We start from the raw sequence: 19,364 nt of genomic DNA on the forward strand, positions 1-19,364 counted from the left end.
AACATTTGGGCAGCGTTATGCAAATCTTCCCACACAGTGACGTAGACATGTGGGGGTGTGTTTAAACGAGGCGTTTTAGCAGGGAGTGGAAGAGTCTTAACTTATAAATAGAATATCTCTGGGTTTGAGACTTTAGTCTTTGCAACTTTAGGGATCTTATCTATTCACGAACAGCTTGTAACACTCCAAAGAGAAAGGAAAGCTTGAAATCACATCATATGACCCCTTTAAATATGGTAAGAAATTCATGTGGTAATAAATATAAAAATAAAATGAACATACATAAATAAATATAAAATGTAATGAATTAATAAAAACTAAATAATTAAAAATAAATAATGAAATAAATAAAGCTATGCAAAAATAAATTCAATATTAAATATAATTAAAAAAAAAGTTATAAATTATTTTTAAACTAATTATCAAGTCATTTATTATTTTATTTTATTAAATATTAAAAGAAATATTTATCCAGAACAACTTCTATTATTTTCATTCCATCATAGTCCAGGATAAGTCACGGTGCCATGCATATTTTACTAGGCTACTTGCAATGCTACGGGGATGAAAAATTAACAGAAGGGGAGATTTAAAAAGCAGAGGCTTGGAAATCCCCCCATCCCAGCAAATCGCATGCATATGTCACATGCTTAAGTGCATGATGTGATATAAGCATTTGCTTCTTTACAAAAAAGAAATGTATCATGTTGGTAGTTATAAGTTAGTTTTTTTTTTATAATCACCTTTGTGCTTTTTGTCATTAATTTCAAAATTGCTTAAAAAGCATACAGCTACAGGTGCATCTCAATAAATTAGAATGTCATGGAAAAGTTCATTTATTTCAGTAATTCAACTATGATTATAACAAGAATTTCCAACAAGCCTGAAAAAGCTTGATTCAGACAGATCATGCAGACTTTCCCAATGTAAACAAAGCTGTAAAAACCTGTGACTCTTTTTGACTTCTGTTTGAATAATAAATATCTGTTCAAGGGTACCGCTACACAGAGGAACCCCCATTCACCCTACAAACTCACCCGATGTCAATGAGTGGGGGCTTCCCACGACCCCTCTTGTAACACAGGAAGAGTTCTGGGCTCTTGAGGCTGCCATGGTTGAGATTGGCTGGCTGGCCACTGTAGGTACTCTCAATGCATGTGAAACCTTCAGGCACAGTTTCTCCTGCAGACTTGTTGATGACGGCAAGGTCTGTGATGGGTGCCTTGGGCCCACTGGACTTGGTTTCAGATAGATCCTGCTCTAGTGGTGTGGACTTGTCTGTTAGGCCAGCCACAACAAAGTAGTCTGTCACACGGTGACCCTTATCCTCAATCATGGCTGGACGGACCTGTTTGGAGAGAAGGAACTGTTGATTTTATGTTTTTATAGGTTTCAAACCATATCTGTATGCTTTTTAAAATATTTTTACTTTTCTTTTTCTTGGACACTCTTATTTGTCATTCACCCAATTACAAACATTCACTAAATGTATAATTTATATTTTTATAGCATACACTGCCATACCATGCATTTGGTATTACCAAAGTGCATCAACTATCAAGAAATCTGAAAATACACAACACATTCTAAGCTGAGCAGATGCCAACAAATAATAACCAAAACTGTAGCTGATCACAGCATCCTGGCTGAGGTCATAATGACCGAATGGTGCAGGATGGGGACCACTGACAGTTGAACATTCAGTTTTTGTAATACTGCCACCAAAGACATTGAAACACTGAAAACACAGACCGAGGTGAGAAGCACAGAGAACTGCAAAAGCACATGGAATGTGCATTCTGTGTGAATAGCACCTCACAATATGTTCTACTTGCGTTCCTTCATCGAGTGCGTCACACGTGAGCGGTTCATCACAGGTGTCTTTGTGCGTTCAGATCATTCTTTTCTCTTAACTGTTATCAGTAGCATATGGTCAATGTGTCTAATTCTAACATTTGGTAATATTTCTATTGAAAATTGTGATTCGTTGATTTATGAAAAAATAGGCCTAAATTGTGGCAAAATACTAAATTCAAATAAATAAAATCGGAAAAATCGCCCAGTCATACTTGCCATAAACAAAAGCACAATGCAGAAGTCAAGGCCTTTTGATTAAGTAAATGGCACAGGATAGTGTTTTCACAATAATGAAATAAATCACAATACATATATTATTGCAGTAAATAAGGCTGGAATGACCCCAAATTTAATATGACATTGAATTTCACAATTCTTGATACCAATCTCTATAGACTATAGCAAAAACAAATACTAGCCTAATTAATGTAAGCAAAAAGTTATCAAAGTTACAGAAAAAGATATGTCAGAATATTACACGAGTCCCAAATATTCTTATTTTGTGTGTTATTGAGCTTGAATGGTTTAAAGGGGTCATATGATGCTGCTAAAAAGAACATTATTTTGTGTATTTGGTGTAATGAAATGTGTTTATGCGGTTTAAAGTTAGAAAGCTAAAAAAGGGCAAGGCTAAAAAATGCATAAAAATTGACTTTCATGGTAATGCAGCACTGCAACATAATGTGAGCATAACTGCAAGAGATGGTTGGCAAAATTTCCATTGGTTTGATGTGTCTACCGGTATATTACCCAACCCTAGTATATATACACTGTGCGTTTCAGAACTCTATACTTCCTAGTTAGTTCTAAAACAGCTTTTATTGAAACCAAGCTGCCAAAATGACCCGTTGTCTACTTCCTCTTCATTACATAACAGAGATGAATATATCAGCACAAGACTGTCAGCACAGACACTGATCAACCTCTTTGTCTCTTTGGCCCACCAATTGGTGCATGTTAGGGAATGGAAAGATATTACAACAGGATCAAATGGAATAAAAATTGATTTAGATGCCTGCTAAGGTTTCCAAAAGGTGTGTGCCTCTAAGAACATTGTCTCTGCATACCTTCTGAAGCATTCAAACATTTGTGAGGTGGTTGTTATTTCCAACAAAGTGCCTAATCACGTCAGTTAGAGCATAATTATTTATTTCACAATTGGACACAAGCAAACTTACTTTTAACGAATAATGGACATGACCATAATGACGCAACGCATAAGTGACCATTTTAATTCTAAAGCCTGAATTGTGATAAATTCTTGTTTTGATATGTAAAGATTCATGTATAGAATCAAAATCATTTATTTATTTTTATGCACTGCTAAATCAAGCCAAAGACTGAATGGTATGCTTTACATTGTTCCTTTTAGTTTAACCCTTTAAGCCGGTCATTTTTGCCTCACTGAAGTTTATGTTTTTTCTGAGTGACATACACAAAAATAATGACTGATAGCACTGTAGCAAGGAGAGTCAAAAGGTTGGTATCGTTTTATAGAAAACTTTCTGTACTTTCAGTGGAATTTTTTTTTTTCATTTGGACATTCTCCTGCTGAGAATTAGCTGATAAAAATGTAAGAAAAATTTGAGTGCTCAAGAGAAATTTTTCATATCTGTCTTATTTGACATTCAATATCTCAGGAGGTAGGAGGTAAATTCTTTTTTGATGATGTTTCCCAGCATGTTAGCTGTGTCTGTTTCAAATTTTGGCCTTTTTGTTTAGCTCTTGACTCCCTGAAGGAATTTTAAAACCCGTTGTTTTCTGAGTGCCATACACAAAATTAGTGACTCATAACTCCAAGACCGTATCATGGAGAGTCAAAAGGTAGGTATCGTTTGATATAAATCATTCTATATTTTTAGGGGGAAAAAAATCTTTGCATTTGAATATTCTAATGTTGAGAAATAGGTGATAAAATGTAAGAAAAATTTGTGTGGTCAAGGGAAATGTTTCATATCATTCTTATTTGAATTATTTATTAAAGAAATAAGATATTTCTTATAAATATTAAATAAAATATTTTTTGGTGATGTTCCCCAACATGTGTGCTGTATGTTAATAATTTTTTTGGTGATATCATGAAGTAATCAAAAGTTACAGCATTTGGAACCAAGGTAGCCCTTCTCTTAGCCCTTTACAGTTTTGAAATTGTTTTGAATTTGAAGTAATGCCTCACTCAAGTTTAGTCAAAACCCCAAACAATTATACTTGCTTTATTCTACTCGATGAGACCTTTCAAATGACATATGACACATGACTATCTGAGCTGTATGATGTTTCTGACAGAGTACATGGCACAAAAAAACATTTTTCATAAATTATGAAAAAAAAAATCTCAGATTTATCCGCAAATAACTCAGCACTACTTATGAGTTAATCAAAGTGGCCACATGTAAAGGTCAGACTCCAAGCTTTCAAATGACACCTATTTTGGCTCTGTCCCAAATGGCACCCTAAACCCTCATGGTCTTCCTCTGAGTCCACACTTTCGTGACGTTATGCCGCTTTGACTGTCGGGTAGAAGTCGGCTGCGTAGCTCGCAGGCTTGTGGGCTCAGCAGAAGTGCGCATCGAGGGCACATAGTGGCCGGAAAGGGGGCACTCGCGAGCACCCTTCTGAAAACTAAAATGACAAATGGGACACCCTACAGTCTCGTGGACTTAACGGACACACGCACGCAGCGGCCATTGTAAGTCCTCAAGACCGAAAGTGCACATGAAGTGTGCCATTTGGGACAGGGCCTTTGTGTTGATCAAGGCATTGATTTTGAAAAATATGATTATTATTTTTTTCTTCGCTAGGGGGCTCCGGTTTTTAGGTACACTCCGGTTTAGAGGAACTGGGCAGCACTGGTTAGGAGTTGATCAAAATGGTTGGATGCATTCGAAAGCTGAATTTCTAAGCATTAAAATTATGACCTAATTATTTTTTTTAAAGTTATATAAAAGATAAAATAGACAGAAACATTCTAGGTTTTACATTCTGCTTGCCAAGTGTTCAATGGAGCTCTCAAACTGATTTCTTCAATTCATGGGTTTAGGTATTATTTACACACGTAAGACACAATGGATTGTTTTGATTTTGGACTAATTTCAATTGTGAGAATCAGCTGTAAATAAAGATATGCCATTTTCCACGATCGGAGCATGTTTCATGAAAAGCGTAAAAAACCATGAGAATATTAGTCAAGTCAAGTCAAGTCAAGTCTGCTTTATTGTCAATTCTTCCACATGTACAGCACATACACACAGAGAATTGAAATTGCGTTACTCTCAGACCCTTGGTGCATACAGATAACACTAACAGTAGAACATAAATACAGATATACAGATTAAGTATAAAATACAACTATACAAATATACAAATAAGGTAAAATGTAAAAAAAAATATAAAAAAAAATATATAAAGCAGCACACGTTCGCATTTGGAGTTTGTGTGTTATAATTCGATGACAAATATCTTTAGATCTCAAAGAGATTGTGGTATGATTGGGCTCATTTTAATCAAGAGAATTTTCGGAAATAATGTCGTGCCATTTTCCATGATCTATGCATGTTTCATGAAGTTAAGAATGAAAACGTAACCTATATATTTTTTTATTTAATGGTTTCCTAGTGAAGTGTCATTTAAGCACATTGCAAAATTTTCCACCAATTTACAGTCTGGACAAGTTGACATTAGTTGCCAAAGGTCAGAGCCAGTCTGCAGATTTGAGTTGACATATCTAATAGAAAATCACGTAGTGTATGATGGTCACAGACTCCGAAATTTTAGCTTCAGACTTTGATTCCATCCAGTCAGAGGAGATCAAACATGTTTGATATTTTCAGCTGATTTTAGAACATATATTGTTTTCATTTGTCATGTGTCTCCTAGCAACAATGCACGTTTCTGTGTGAGTTTATTGTGATCGGAATGAATTTAAAGTCTGCTAAAGTCGTTTAGTGTATGATGGCCATTTTTCCTTTGTGACTATTTACAAAGTCTGTAAGTGTGTGTTGCCTGGTGTTTTAAAAATCTGTTCAAATTTTAAAAGTCATGTAGTGTATTCCAGCCTTTAGTTGCTTTTTTCCTGGACAGATATGACATTTTCATCTTAAATCTGTGAAAATAAGTTATTAATCATTTTATAAAGATTAACAAAGTTACAACTATCAGTTAATATTTAAAGTCTGTTTATGAAGTATTTACATAGATGTTCAATGTGGAAGAGCTTAAAGAGAGCACACTGAGCTTAATTGGAGCAGCAACACTTTTTTATAAATTTCATGTAATATTTATTAAAATGACAAGATTTAGCAAAATAAATAATCTAAGTCATGTATTAAGTTCATACATAACTATTATTAACAATATCTATTAGTCCAGGTGATATGTGCAAAATTTGAGGTGATATGTTTGTTCACTTTTTCATAAAAGCATGAAACTTGGTACAATTGTACAGGTTAGGGCCCTGAACATTTTCAGAAATGGAGCCATTGCAAAAAACCCTCGTGGTTGCCATGGGGACCATTATATTTTCAGCCATAACCAAATTATGTATTTTGTATCATATCTCCTGAACTAAACATGATAACACAGAAAAGATGTCTATGAATGTGTTCTGGCCACATGACTGGGTGCTCAAATGAATGCAAGGGATTCAAATATCAGTCCGTTTATTCTAAACAAGCGCAAGCAGCTATTAAAGATATTAATGCAAAAAAAACGCGGGCATTTTTTCCTCTGGTGATTTGTAGACTATTTGTTGTCATTCGGATTAGATAATGTCTCATGTAAACAGTCCACCGAATCTTTCAATCGGAATGATTTTAATCGGAATGACAAAAAAAAGTGTACATGTAAACGTGGTATGAATGCAAGCAAGAATAAGATTTGAGAGGTGCAGTGAATGGGAAGATTTTTGTGAATAACATCTTAAAATTTAGTTAAATTATTTGATAAAATATTCCTCTAATCAAAATACTACAAACTATGTACCCTGTTACAGATTCTTGTGATCATCCCCACAGTAACTCCTCCCAGAACAAAAGGAGCGAGTGCTTTGTGCTGGAGAGATGCTTCTCTGGCTGCAGGACAGAGGCAGAGGGGTGGACAGATGCCTGGTAGCTTTGTGTCATGCACAGGCTTTCACTTGCCTGAGCCAAGAATAGGCCCCAGAATGAAACGGCTCGATTGAGAATGGCTAGGCCTAAGGGGAATGGCACAAAAAAACAACGCACAATGCAACAGCACTACAACCATTAGCAGCGGTAATGAGGATGTCATAGACAGAATGTACAAACTTGTCGGAATAGAAAACACAAAAGAAATCACAGGACAAAGAGACATTTAGAAAAGTTCTGCAATAAATTAAGTGTCCTATGAGAATTATAAATATAAAGTGAAACACAAATATAAAAACAAACACAAAAAATATACATTTACAATATTTGTATATTGCTCATGGTTCAAAAGATAATAAGCAATGTTAAAAAAAAAAAAAAAGCACATTACAGACAGATAAGAAATGTAGTTATTAATATTAAAGGTGGGGTATGTATTTTTTCAAAACGCTTTAGAAAACTGAGTCGGGCCGAGTACCAAAACAAACTATGTATGACCCGTGTAAATATCAGATCAGCTTTCCAGCGCTGGAGAGAACTCAAGATGCGGGGAGGCCTGCGATCGGATGCCGAGGTTGCTTTGTTTCTTTTCGATAGGTGAGTAACATTGGTTTTGCTTTGTTTCACAGAACTAATATATGCTGTTAAAACACATAGGCCTATATGCACGTTAAAACACACAGTACTACCAAAACACATTCGACCTGTATTACCATAGTAACACACATTGCTTTCACTTATTGATGACATCATACCCTCGGCCGGCTGTCACAGCAGATTCCACCATAATCGTTGGGTACGTATGTGTGGGGCGGAGCTATCAAAATAGGGGCGAGACCCTTTTGGGGTAGGGACGTGTTTGTTTTGGCGATTTGAAATATCAACACCGGCTACCAGAAATCACTTACCCCACCTTTAACATGGTGATTGAACCTCTAAATATCAAACACAGCAGCAGTGTTCACAGCCAACAGCATCAGTTGTAAACAGTGAGTGAATAGCAAGCTGTCAAAGATCATTTATCTGCAAACTGATAAAAAGCTGCAATAAAAATGGCATGTAATGAGGTACTATTTTTTACACTTTCTGACCAATAGGTGGTGAGTGTGTCTTGATAAATACAGATTTACAGTTTCATATCAATAAAATAAAGCACTGCTGAAATACAGCCTCAGAAGCATTTTGGCATCTCGCCATGATATCTGTTGGTGCGTAATACAAGAACGATCAGCGATATCAAAATGTTTTCATAACTTTTGATAAGCATGAAGATTATCCTAACCAAATTGGGTGAATATTCAATGAACATTGTATAAGGAGTTTGAAAAAGTATTATCCAAAATGAGTCTGATGTCTGATAGCGTACTAAACCGTAAACGTCACTTATTCTAAATTACTTTAAAACACAAATAGAACAAAATATATAACTTGAATTAAGAAAATAAACAAGGTAACTGTGTAGGGCAAGCAAGCTACTGCCAATCCAACCCAATCTTTTTACCAATTTTTTATGAAATGTTTTTGGCCACTTCCTTAGCTGGTCAGGCTGGTTTTAGCTGGTCAGGCTTGGAGACCAGCTGGAACAACCAGCTAAAACCAGCTTGACCAGCCTGGCCAGAAGGCAGGCAGAATAACATAAGTGGACTTTGAACGATTAATTGCCGCTTTGAACGATTGCGTAATTGTGGCATCCATAATTGTAATTGCGATTAGAAATTCGATTCATTGTGCAGCCCTACTGTAATCCATGTTCAGTTAATTGCAGTAACTTCAACCACTGCTCCGGGTGTGTGTTCATGGTGTGTGTGTGTTCACTGCTGTGTGTGTGCACTTTAGATGGGATAAATGCAGAGCACTAATTCCGAGTATGGATCACCATACTTGGCCACGTCACGCCACTTCACTTCACTTCATAGTTGCATTTCGGTTCCATATTTAATACTTAATATTTAATACTTAATATAGCATGCCGCGACAGACAGGTTAGAAGAAGAATTGTTAGATAAAGTTGTTATTTTTGTTTTCTTTGCGCACAAAACGTATTCTCATAGCTTCATAAAATTATGGTTGAACCACTGATGTCACATGGACTATTTTACAGATGTCCTTGCTACATTTCGGTGCCTTGATCTTGGTAGTGTCCTTGCTGGCTATGGAGGGTCAGTAAGCTCTCTGATTTCATCAAATATCTTAATTTGTGTTCCGAAGATGAGCGAAGGTCTTGCGAGTTTGGAATGACATGAGGGTTAATTTTCATTTTTGGGTGAACGATCCCTTTAAAAAATGTATGAATCCAATGTTTTACTAAAGTGACACTGTTCAACAGCAACACCAAGGGTTAAAGTTACAGCCAGCGGCAGCATCTCTCGTGCCTCCCCTGAACACAGTGAGTTTAAACAAACCCCTTAAAGCACACTGTTGCCAAATATTTTCATTGGAAAGTAGCTGATGTCTGCTCGAAATGTTGCAAAATGTCACTAGATGATGTCATATGCACGGCATAAAATGCGCAATGAATAAAAACATCAGCGTTTTGTCCGGTACTGTGTGTATTCTCACTAACTTAAACACGTTTGATTGGCCATTGAGTTTACCTGCTCAACAGAACAATAGAACAATTGAAAGAAGCTGCCTGTCAGCTGATACCAAATTGACTAGGTACTAGTACCACTGTTCCTGCAGAATGCCTGGTCAAATTAAATTTTTTACATTTCAGTACTGACTTGGTACCGAGTACTGTTACTTTTGACAATGCTACAAACAAAGCCTGAATGATGAAAAGTTAATTTAGAAGAATGTTGTAATTACTTATAAGACATAAAATGTGTTTCTTTAATCATATTTTAAAAACAAAACACCTTAATAGAAATATTCATAATTCTGCTCAGCTGAAAATATAGGATTATGTTTGATATGCTTTCACATTTGTATGAAAAATGTGTTTTTTAGAAATTCTCCATTTTATATTTTAGAAAATACAATAGAGGCAATAGTCTGGAAACAAATATTTTTCCATACTCTGTTTTCATTTTTTCCATACTTAGTAGTATTGCATCAAAACCCTGAGTATATTTACATTTGCATCCCAACTCAAACTCAGTGCTTTACTGTCAAATATCCACTTCCATAAAGCAAATTATATTAGTAGTAGTAAATTCACGTTTATAATGAAATACAATAGTAATTTTGTGCCTATTATCAGTTTCTCTCCCCTCCCAATTGTCCAGTGCTATCAAATCGGGTGCTGGGGACATAATTTGTTACTACTTTTTGGCTGCTTGCTAGCTGAGTCAAATGAGTCAAGTGAGCATATTCTCTATGACTTTCTGTTCCAGAGATATGATCTCACAAATTAGGTCTATAGGATTTTTGCCCACTAGACAAACATTGTACACTGATTGCTTATTTGACAACTTATTCATGGGTCTACAACAAATGGTGCAGGATAAGTTAGATGCCAAAATTTGTACGGAAAAGGAGAAGAAGAGGAGGTATCATTAATGTAAAAAGAAAAATAAAAAAAGAGAAAGCCAGCATAATAAGCTTAAATAGTAGATCAGTATGTTGGCTTTATGAAACCATCCTAAATACTAGACCTAATAAATTACCAGTATGAAATAAATACCAATATGCTTCTTATACATTATTACTGTATCTGAAGATTTAACATATGTACAATATAGCCTATTTCACATACAATAATATTTAACTTGTAAAGTACTTCCATTAATTTAATTTGTTTTACTTAAAAACATATAATAATAATAATAATAACAACAATAACAATAACACACACACACATATTATATATATATATATATATATATGAGATAAACTAAAATCATGGATCCAAGTAAAGTCATGCCAGATCTTTTTCTATAGGCCTATTTAATGTAATATTGAAACCAACATAATTTATATAACAAACAAATAAAAACTTTTAAAGAAAAAAATGAAGAAAGAAAATAGATTTGTGTTTGATCTTATTATCGTGCTGAAAGATAAGGAGGCCTGCAAGTTATTTGCCAAAATATTCTGATATTTAGCACTATCCTTCTATCTTGACTACAGCCCCATTTTGAGCTGCCCCTGAAGAGCCCTACAGCATGATTCTTGCACAACCTTGCTTCTTCATGGATATGGTGTTTTTTGGGCGATGAGCACTCTTGTTTTTGTGCCATACCTTTTAAAATTATAGACCAAAAGTTCAGTTTGGTTTTATAAGACCATAAAACATTTTGCCTGACATGAAAACATGAAATTTAGGCATGCTTAGATTTTTTTTCCTTTTCTTTCTTTCTTTTTCCATGAGTAATGGTTTCCATCTGGCCACCCTACCCCATAGCCCAGACATATGAAGAATACAGGATATAGTTTTCACACACAGCAGACATTCATGAACCTCCTTTAAAATGTCATGAAATTTGAAAGATTTGAAAAGAAGATTTGGAGAAAAAAAAAAACATCAAGAAATGGGTGTGTAAAGCTGTGGAAATGTGGGAGTGTGGGTGCAAAGTGAAGACAACAACCAATAAAACACAGACCTACAACACACTCACACCGAGTAATGAACTTTAACATGAAACTACAGAAACTACAGTTCCTTTTGCTATATTTTAAAAATATAACTATAACCCCTCTTATACACGCTCCATGTTGTTACCTAAAGCTGTAATACTACATCATTCATAATACAGTGCTGTGATTGGAAGTAGAGAGTGAATAATGCAGAGAAATGCAGAGACGCATACTCTCCAGCCACAGCAGCCAATCTTCACTCCGAGTGGATGCGGGTTACCTATGCTGTATATATATATACAGTGGGTACGGAAAGTATTCAGACCCCCTTACTAATTTTATTTAAGCAATTCAGAATTTGACAAACATAATCTAAATAAAATAAACACAAATTCTGTGAAAAAAAAAAAAAACTCTTCAAATCTGCGTATTCAGTGAATGGACTTATTAACACCGCCCATTTTCTCCACATTTGAAATTTACCAATCATATCTTTCCTCTAAATGGGCGGCGGGCCTCTGTAAGTTCCGCCGGCTGTGAGAATCTCTTGGAAAAATATATATATACGCTGATAAACTAACTAGCTATTATTCACGTCACGATGGAAGCTGCAAATAACGTAAGTGAGTAGGGCTGGGCAAAAATCGAATCGATTTTTCGATTAATCGTTTTTTTAAATGACGTCGATTCGATATCGATTCTCAAAAGCCGCGAATCGATCTTTTGTATTAAAACTATATTCACTGAATGTAATAAAAAAAAACGAGAATCGAATCGAATCGAGAGCTTGCGAATCGAAGTCGAATCGGGACATCTGAATCGATACCCAGCCCTATAAGTGAGTACATTTACTAGGCCGCTGAGCCAATAATAATATTATTTATTATAAACACTGCTTGTTTGTCATGAAGTGTCTGTCGCTAATTTGTTTTGTGTCAGCGCTGTCATGATGTGTTGTCTTAAACACATTACATTTGTTGGTTTTGAGTGATGGGAGGGAGTGTCTGTACGTTTTGCCCACTGAAGTGCAGATATTTGTAATGAGGATTTGCATTTGACTTAAATTTAGCTGTTTTATTTTGGTAATATCAGTCATTCTTCCTGTGCTGTTTTGTTGCGGTCGCACATCAAACGAGAAGCACAGTGGTGCCCCGGTGCAACACGTATCACACACTGAATGCGTCGCGTCAGCAAACGGGATGAGAAATTGCGATCTATAGCACAATGAATCACAGAATTTATTAGAGCCACAGAAAGAAAATTTTTTTGCTAAAAAATGCACAATACACAATCTTCCAACCCAGGATGAAGTCATTATGTACATTAACAATAATTTGGGACAAATATAATGTAATTTAATGGAAAATGATGAGAGTGGCGCTGAGGCGCGGCAGGATTATGAACAGCGCCCGGAGTCGGGATACGCATACAGTCATGGAAAACAATGTGTGGGAATTTTAAAGACGTGGTGCGGCGCGGTGCAGGGCTGCACGTGTCGTCCGGTGTGCGACCACCTTAAGGCTGGATAGCCTCTTGTTTCAGAGGTGGAATGGTCAAAGATGACTTTTAGAAGAGGACACCGTAAGCTAGGCCGGTAGGTTTTTTCCCCCAACGAGGGTAGGGAGAGAGGGCCTAGGCTCAAGAGTCACGATTTGCTACTGCTATATATATGTATGTATTTATGTATGTATATATGACCATAATTAGGGCTGCACGATTAATCAAATGCGATTAATCGTGATTGTCATGCACATTTTGTCAGTAAAGCCGGTTCTGTGATTAGTAGTAAATCTCCATCACCTGCTTTCAGGTGGAGCAGCATTTACTACACAGAGCCGTAGTTCTCTGACAAGCTACGCAAAATCATGTTCATAATCGCAGACGATATAATCGTAGGATTATGAAATCAACGAAATAATTTGCGATAATGACAGCTGTTTGCGTATCTTCTCAGTGAACTACGGCTCTGTGTAGTAAATGCTGCTCCATCTGAGAGCACGTGAAAATACCACATTTAATAACATGTTTTTACTCCAAACTCACTTCATAACGTCAGTCGAGTGTTTGAAATAAATTCTTCTGTGAGATGATGTGGCTTCTTACACAGAATAATTAAGGCACACAATATTTCATTGTATTCTAAGCAGTGATAAAGGCTATGTCGATTAGCATTTCATTATAGATATACTTTATGATGAAAATTATAATAATAAGAACTCAGATAAACCATATATTGCCGTAGTCGTGTGTTTATTAGTCACGTTGAATCAATGAAAGCAGTTAAATCTTCTGTTTATTCTAGTGAGGTTTCGTTCATGAACGAATCATTCTTTTTGAACGAATCTTTTAGGTGAATCTTTTCGTTCACGTAATCCATTGACACATATGTCTCGTTCACTGAAATTCCTCCCTCCAGAGCAGCGCATGTGCAGCTCGGTGAACCGGGTAGCTCTGTTGACTATTTCATCCTGTCAAAGAATGAGTTTGAGATTTGACAGAGCACGTGATTTGTTGTAGTGAACGAATATGCCCTTCACTGAACGAGTTTCTTTTGAGTCTGAACGAGATCGAGAGATCTTCTCGTTCGTGAACGAAATGACCGAACTGCTACATGTCGTTCGTGAACGAGTTGAATGAACTGCTACATCTCGTTCATGAATGAAATGACCGAACTGGTACATGTCGTTCGTGAATGAGTTGAATGAACTGGGACATCTCGTTCGTGAATGAAATGATGAACTGGTACATATCTCGTTCATGAACGAAATGAATGAGAGTGTACCGGGTTAGTCGGCCATTTAGCATGTCAATCTCGATCAGCAATCAGCAGAAAGCGGATGCAAAGTGCAGTTATAGGTACTGTGCACATACGCTTGTTTATATATTCATATTTAGCATACAGTACATAACTCCACGTTTAATCCCCGATTTATGAATGTTTAATTGTCTGACGAAACAATTAAAATGTTAATTATGCAAGAAAGCCTTGTGCTTTGGTCATCTGAACAACTTATTTAGACTTTATTTATTTAATTAGTAGATTATGCACACATTTTAATAAAGCCAAATCAGTTTTGTAACAAGTGAATACGTTCGTTGACTTAAGACATAACACATAATGCTGGGTACACACCATAAGATAATCGGGCCGAGTTTGGGCCGATTTCTCCCCTTCCGACAATCCTAGGTAATGTCCCGATTATCTTGGTGGTCCTAAAGATTATCTTATCAGATTTTCCTGTGGTGTGAGGTGTGTTAAGAGTGACTGAATCTGCTCGGAAGAACGTCGGAGGCGCCCCGATCGATCATTTTGGTGAACGAACTGAAAATGAACGAATCTCTTGAAAGAATCAAAATTCCCACCACTAGTTTATTCAGCTGCAGCGATAGGCATTTCCTGGATTTCTTCTTCGGGGCATATTCGGATTTTCCACGCAAGAGCGCCCTCTGGCCTTCGGATGGAGATTTACTACTGATCACAGAACTGTGTTTCACTGAAAGATACTCATGACAGTAGCAGCTTCTGCCTAATCGCGTTTCATCGCCTTTGCGATTTAATTTCGATTAATTGTGCAGCCCTAATATATACATATAGATATATATGTGTGTGTGAAAATAAAGTCACCTGAATTTAGTAGATTGTGTTTAACACATAAAAGAGTATAATTTCCACACACACAGAGATATAGAAATTCTACATTGATACGGGGACAAAAAAAAAAAAAACTGCGGTTTTGGATCAGTATTGGCTGGCACTCAGAATTTTTGGTATCAGGATTGAATTGGTTCTGGAATAAAAAAAATATATATATTGGTACATCCCTAAAGTGCACCAAAACAATCAACTGAAACTGCGCTATGCAATCGGCACACCCACTAAAGTGATGTAGAGCAGTGGTTTTTACACCTGGTCCTGGGAGCCCACCGCACATTTTGTATATATCCCTTATTTAAAGGGATAGTTCACCCAAAAAAGAAAATTCTGTCATTAATTACTCATCCTCATGTCGTTCCAAACCCGTAAAACATTTGTTCATCTTCAGAACACAAATTAAGATCTTTTTGACAGCTTTCTGACATTAAAGTAGTCCATGTGACATCAGTGGTTCAACCGTAATGTTATGAAGCTACTAGAATACTTTTTTGTGTGCAAAAAAACAAAACAAAAATAAGTATATTTAACAATTTCTTCTCAATGTCGGGCTTCGCTGCACATTCACGAGAGTACCACGACGTCGTCAAATATCTTAACTTGTGTTCTGAAGTTGAACAGAGGTCTTACTGGTTTGGAACGACATGAAGGCGAGTAATTTATTACAAAATGTTCATTTTTGGGTCAGCTATCCCTTTTACGTCACCTGATTCAGATCACCAGCTCAATAAGCGAGGGCTCCATGAACTCAGCGGAGTGTGTCAGACAAGAGAGACATACAAAATGTGCAGAGCAGTGGGTCCCCAGGACCAGGATTGAATACCTAAAATAAAATAAGAGTAAAATAAAATAAGATAAAATAAGGGGAGAGGGTCTAGATGTAAATTGAATTCCATGTGGTCACAGCAGAATCATTTAAAACACACATTAAACCAGGTGTAAATTGTAATGCGTCTCGGGCTGACAGCTTGTGATCGGATCAATGAAAATGTATCTCAATACCAGGTGAAAACAGGGCCAATGAGACCTTAATCTTTTGCAAGCTATTCACAGGCCATGGTTTCCGCAATAAGATGCTATCAAGAAGTTGCAAAAGAAATCCTAAATAAACATCTGATTTGTATTCAGGTTTAATCAACATAATTTAAATGATGACTGGAAGATTATAATTATTTTTAGTAAGAGTTGGAATGTAATTAGTTAATTCCAAACAGGGTAACATGCCCCATTATAAAAGGGTGTGCAACCAGGCATTTTGTCAGACTATTTGTCAGCTGAATGAATTTTGGAATTTTGTTGGTTTCAATATTACATTAAACGTGGAACAACGGTGAGCATGACTTTCAATACCCTCTGCATATAGGTTATGTCAGGACAGGACCATTTAAACTGTAAATTGTAAATCTGTTTTACAGTAAAGATAATTGTCATAAATTGCCATGGCAATAATGTCACAAACATTATTACATTGCAGGCTTATTATTATCATATTACAGGCTTTGTTACCTTCTTGAAGAATACATTTTGGAGTGAAATATGATCCAGACATTTCTTTTTAAAGTTCACCCATTAGATGTTTTAAAAATCTGTCACAATCCAGTATTAATATTATAACTCAAGGTTTTTGTTGTTGTTGATTGCTTTAAGTTTTGAAAAAAAAAAAAAAAAAACTTGACTACGTGACTATTGATTCCACTTCTCAAACACAACATAGGCTAAACATATTCAAGCTAGAGGAATAGTGAGCACACCAAAAGTATTATCATGTGGTTTTGGGTTTCCCTTTCACTTCAGCAGCCCTGCCCTCTTGCCACATGGCCTGCCTTTTGTCATACCCACAATGCCTCACGGTTACCTTTAAGCCACTCCTGAGGACGGCTCCTTTTATGATCGCATAGTCACCTGATGCAACCTTGAAGTGCAGCAGAGTAAATGTAATGAGGCACAAGGTCAACGCACATGCACACATAGAGGCGCACACAAAACCTTCCACCTAGTGATCATAATTCAGTATAATGCACAAACACAATGTAAATCTAGACAACGTCAAGGTCACTACAAATATTGATCAATCACCTAAATGTGAACCATCTGGCCTTCACAAGCTTCTTAAACAAGCATGTCTCTCTTTAACCACAATAAAATATCATAAACTTATATCTTTGAATTAGCATATGGTCTGTTAGCAAATAACATGTACATGTAGGCCTACTTTTCTTTCATAAAAAAAAAAGTTTCAAATACACGTATACATGCATATTGAACACATGTACATTTTAGATTTTGTAACTGGTCACCATTTCTGCACATGTATTATTCATCAAATTGTTTTATGTTATGTATAGTATTTTTGTCACCCTGATACCAACTGACATGTGAGGCACACATGGCATACAAATATGAAGTGTTCTGACACTAGAATTTTCTGTAAATATACCTAATAAACAAACCTCTACCTGTTTTGAAATGTCACATTAGCTTTAACAATATCTGTTTTTACATATAATTATTGATAGGCATTTTGCTACATACATGCTACATTAACACTACATTCTACTGCTACAGAGTACTGAATGGCAACCCATATGCGAGCACCTATAAACCAATACCAACAATCAAAAATAACAGGTCAGTACACCTTGACCAAGGCAAATCTGACACTGAAAGCGTTAAAATGCCCCAGATAATTGATCCTACATTATAAATGTTTTAACATTTTATTACGTAGTTTTAATCACTGAATGACCCGTGTTGACACTTTTTTTTACCCCTCTATATACACACACGGGGGTGAACGGTAACTTCTCTTAGTCATCTGTAACTTCAAACAGGCGGATCCCATATTAGTGAGGTTAACCTGCACGCAGACACACCCAACATCACCTACAAGATTTATTTCAAACACCATAGCTATCCCAAAACTAGCGAACAACCTATTAAACATCATACGGGCGTACTTTTAGCCCAAAATGTTGTCTAGGTATACAGCACTCTAGATTTGACACACAGCCAGTTTCCCTCCTAATGTGGCCTGTGAACGAGCTTCGTTGTTGCATCTTTGCGAGATCGAGCAACTTCACACACAACTCGACCACAACACACTTACTTTTCGTGGCAACAAAGCAAACGACAATTCATGTTTTATCAGCAAATGTCGAACGGCTCGTGGAAATAAATACGCCTTGAAGAGAACCACTGCGAAAACATCACATTACGAGACGATAAGCCCGAGATAATGCAACAACTCGAAGCGTTTGTCGACATTAAGCAACTTCAAACGCAGCAATACATACCAGCTGTTCAAAGCACTCTAAGAAAACGCGTTGACATGTAGGCCAGTTGCAACTTCCAACCCGTCCACTCCGGCTCGAGCGAGAATAAACGTACACTCAGCGCGAGCGCGTTGGGTTTATTCCTGGAAACTTTGTTTCTGTCCAGCGCTAGTCTGCACGGCAGTAACTAGGCGCCATGTTTGTGTTTTGTTACTTTGGTGCGCTCTCGGGTTTCTCGGGCTGACTGCTTGGAGGCGGATGGACCCGCCCATGAATGACTCGCTGCTCCACATTTCCTCTCTGCACATCATAACGCCCCATATCTACAGACTAGTGCGCGCCATGCTTAACAGGTGGCTGGTATAGTTTTTCCTAACCCACAAAACATACAATTATACTTTTTCTCAGCATATCAATGTTTGTGGTTCCTGATTGTACATTTGCATAAATAAGTCAAAAGAAAACCCAAATATAAAAGACGGTTTGCAAATAAAATGCTCTTTATTACAAAACATGAACAAACAATATTTCTGGCCAATATTTACCCTTAACAATTAGTTTGTACATACTAAAGTTTAGTATAGATGTAAGAATTTACATGGTTCAGACAAAATTAGTGGCATTAAAATGTTTTAACGTACTTGTTAATTAGGCTGATCAAAATCACATCAAGCTGCAAGTGAAATTCATGGCAGACACATTTTGCATCATACTAGTATGTTTAAAAAAAAAAAAAAAAAAAAAAAAAAAAAAAAATTTTTTTAAATGTTTTTTTTTTTCGGCTTGGACGGGGGATGTCACCTTTTTCACCAATGATGAGTTTGCATCCCTGTGTCTTACAACCCGTATACTGATGTATGTCCTCACAATAGTTTAGCAGATAGAATCTTAGTAAATACGTACACTGAACAAAATTATAAATGCAACACTTTTGTTTTTGCCCCCATTTTTCACACATAA

The 19,364-nt window shown here is 36.4% G+C and overlaps 2 protein-coding genes and 1 long non-coding RNA gene across 6 annotated transcripts in view; 1 reads left to right on the forward strand and 2 right to left on the reverse strand.

The window, feature by feature from the left end:
• dennd4c (DENN/MADD domain containing 4C) overlaps positions 1-18,658 on the reverse strand; it is a 71,311-nt gene extending 52,653 nt beyond the window's left edge. For both annotated transcript variants that reach the window (XM_016504448.1, XM_016504447.1), the window contains exons 1-2: positions 18,426-18,658; positions 1,038-1,348 (exon numbers count right to left, since the gene is read on the reverse strand). In XM_016504448.1, coding sequence (XP_016359934.1) covers positions 1,038-1,336 — 299 coding nt within the window. In that variant the 5' untranslated portion in view covers positions 1,337-1,348; positions 18,426-18,658. The remainder of the gene's footprint in view (positions 1-1,037; positions 1,349-18,425) is intronic.
• LOC107702207 (uncharacterized) lies at positions 5,280-14,989 on the forward strand. The gene is made up of 4 exons (XR_001635740.1): positions 5,280-5,290; positions 7,915-7,919; positions 13,783-13,786; positions 14,920-14,989. It is a non-coding gene; the product is annotated as an uncharacterized LOC107702207 (long non-coding RNA).
• A 378-nt stretch (positions 18,659-19,036) lies between the features above and the next one.
• Positions 19,037-19,364, reverse strand: part of haus6 (HAUS augmin-like complex, subunit 6) — a 32,734-nt gene continuing 32,406 nt past the window's right edge. For all 3 annotated transcript variants that reach the window (XM_016504451.1, XM_016504450.1, XM_016504449.1), the window contains one exon: positions 19,037-19,125. The gene's annotated coding sequence lies outside the window, so the exon portion shown is untranslated. The remainder of the gene's footprint in view (positions 19,126-19,364) is intronic.

Source organism: Sinocyclocheilus anshuiensis, unplaced genomic scaffold (genome assembly GCF_001515605.1).
Source record: "Sinocyclocheilus anshuiensis isolate Anshui unplaced genomic scaffold, SAMN03320099.WGS_v1.1 scaffold602, whole genome shotgun sequence".
Lineage (NCBI taxonomy): Eukaryota > Metazoa > Chordata > Actinopteri > Cypriniformes > Cyprinidae > Sinocyclocheilus > Sinocyclocheilus anshuiensis.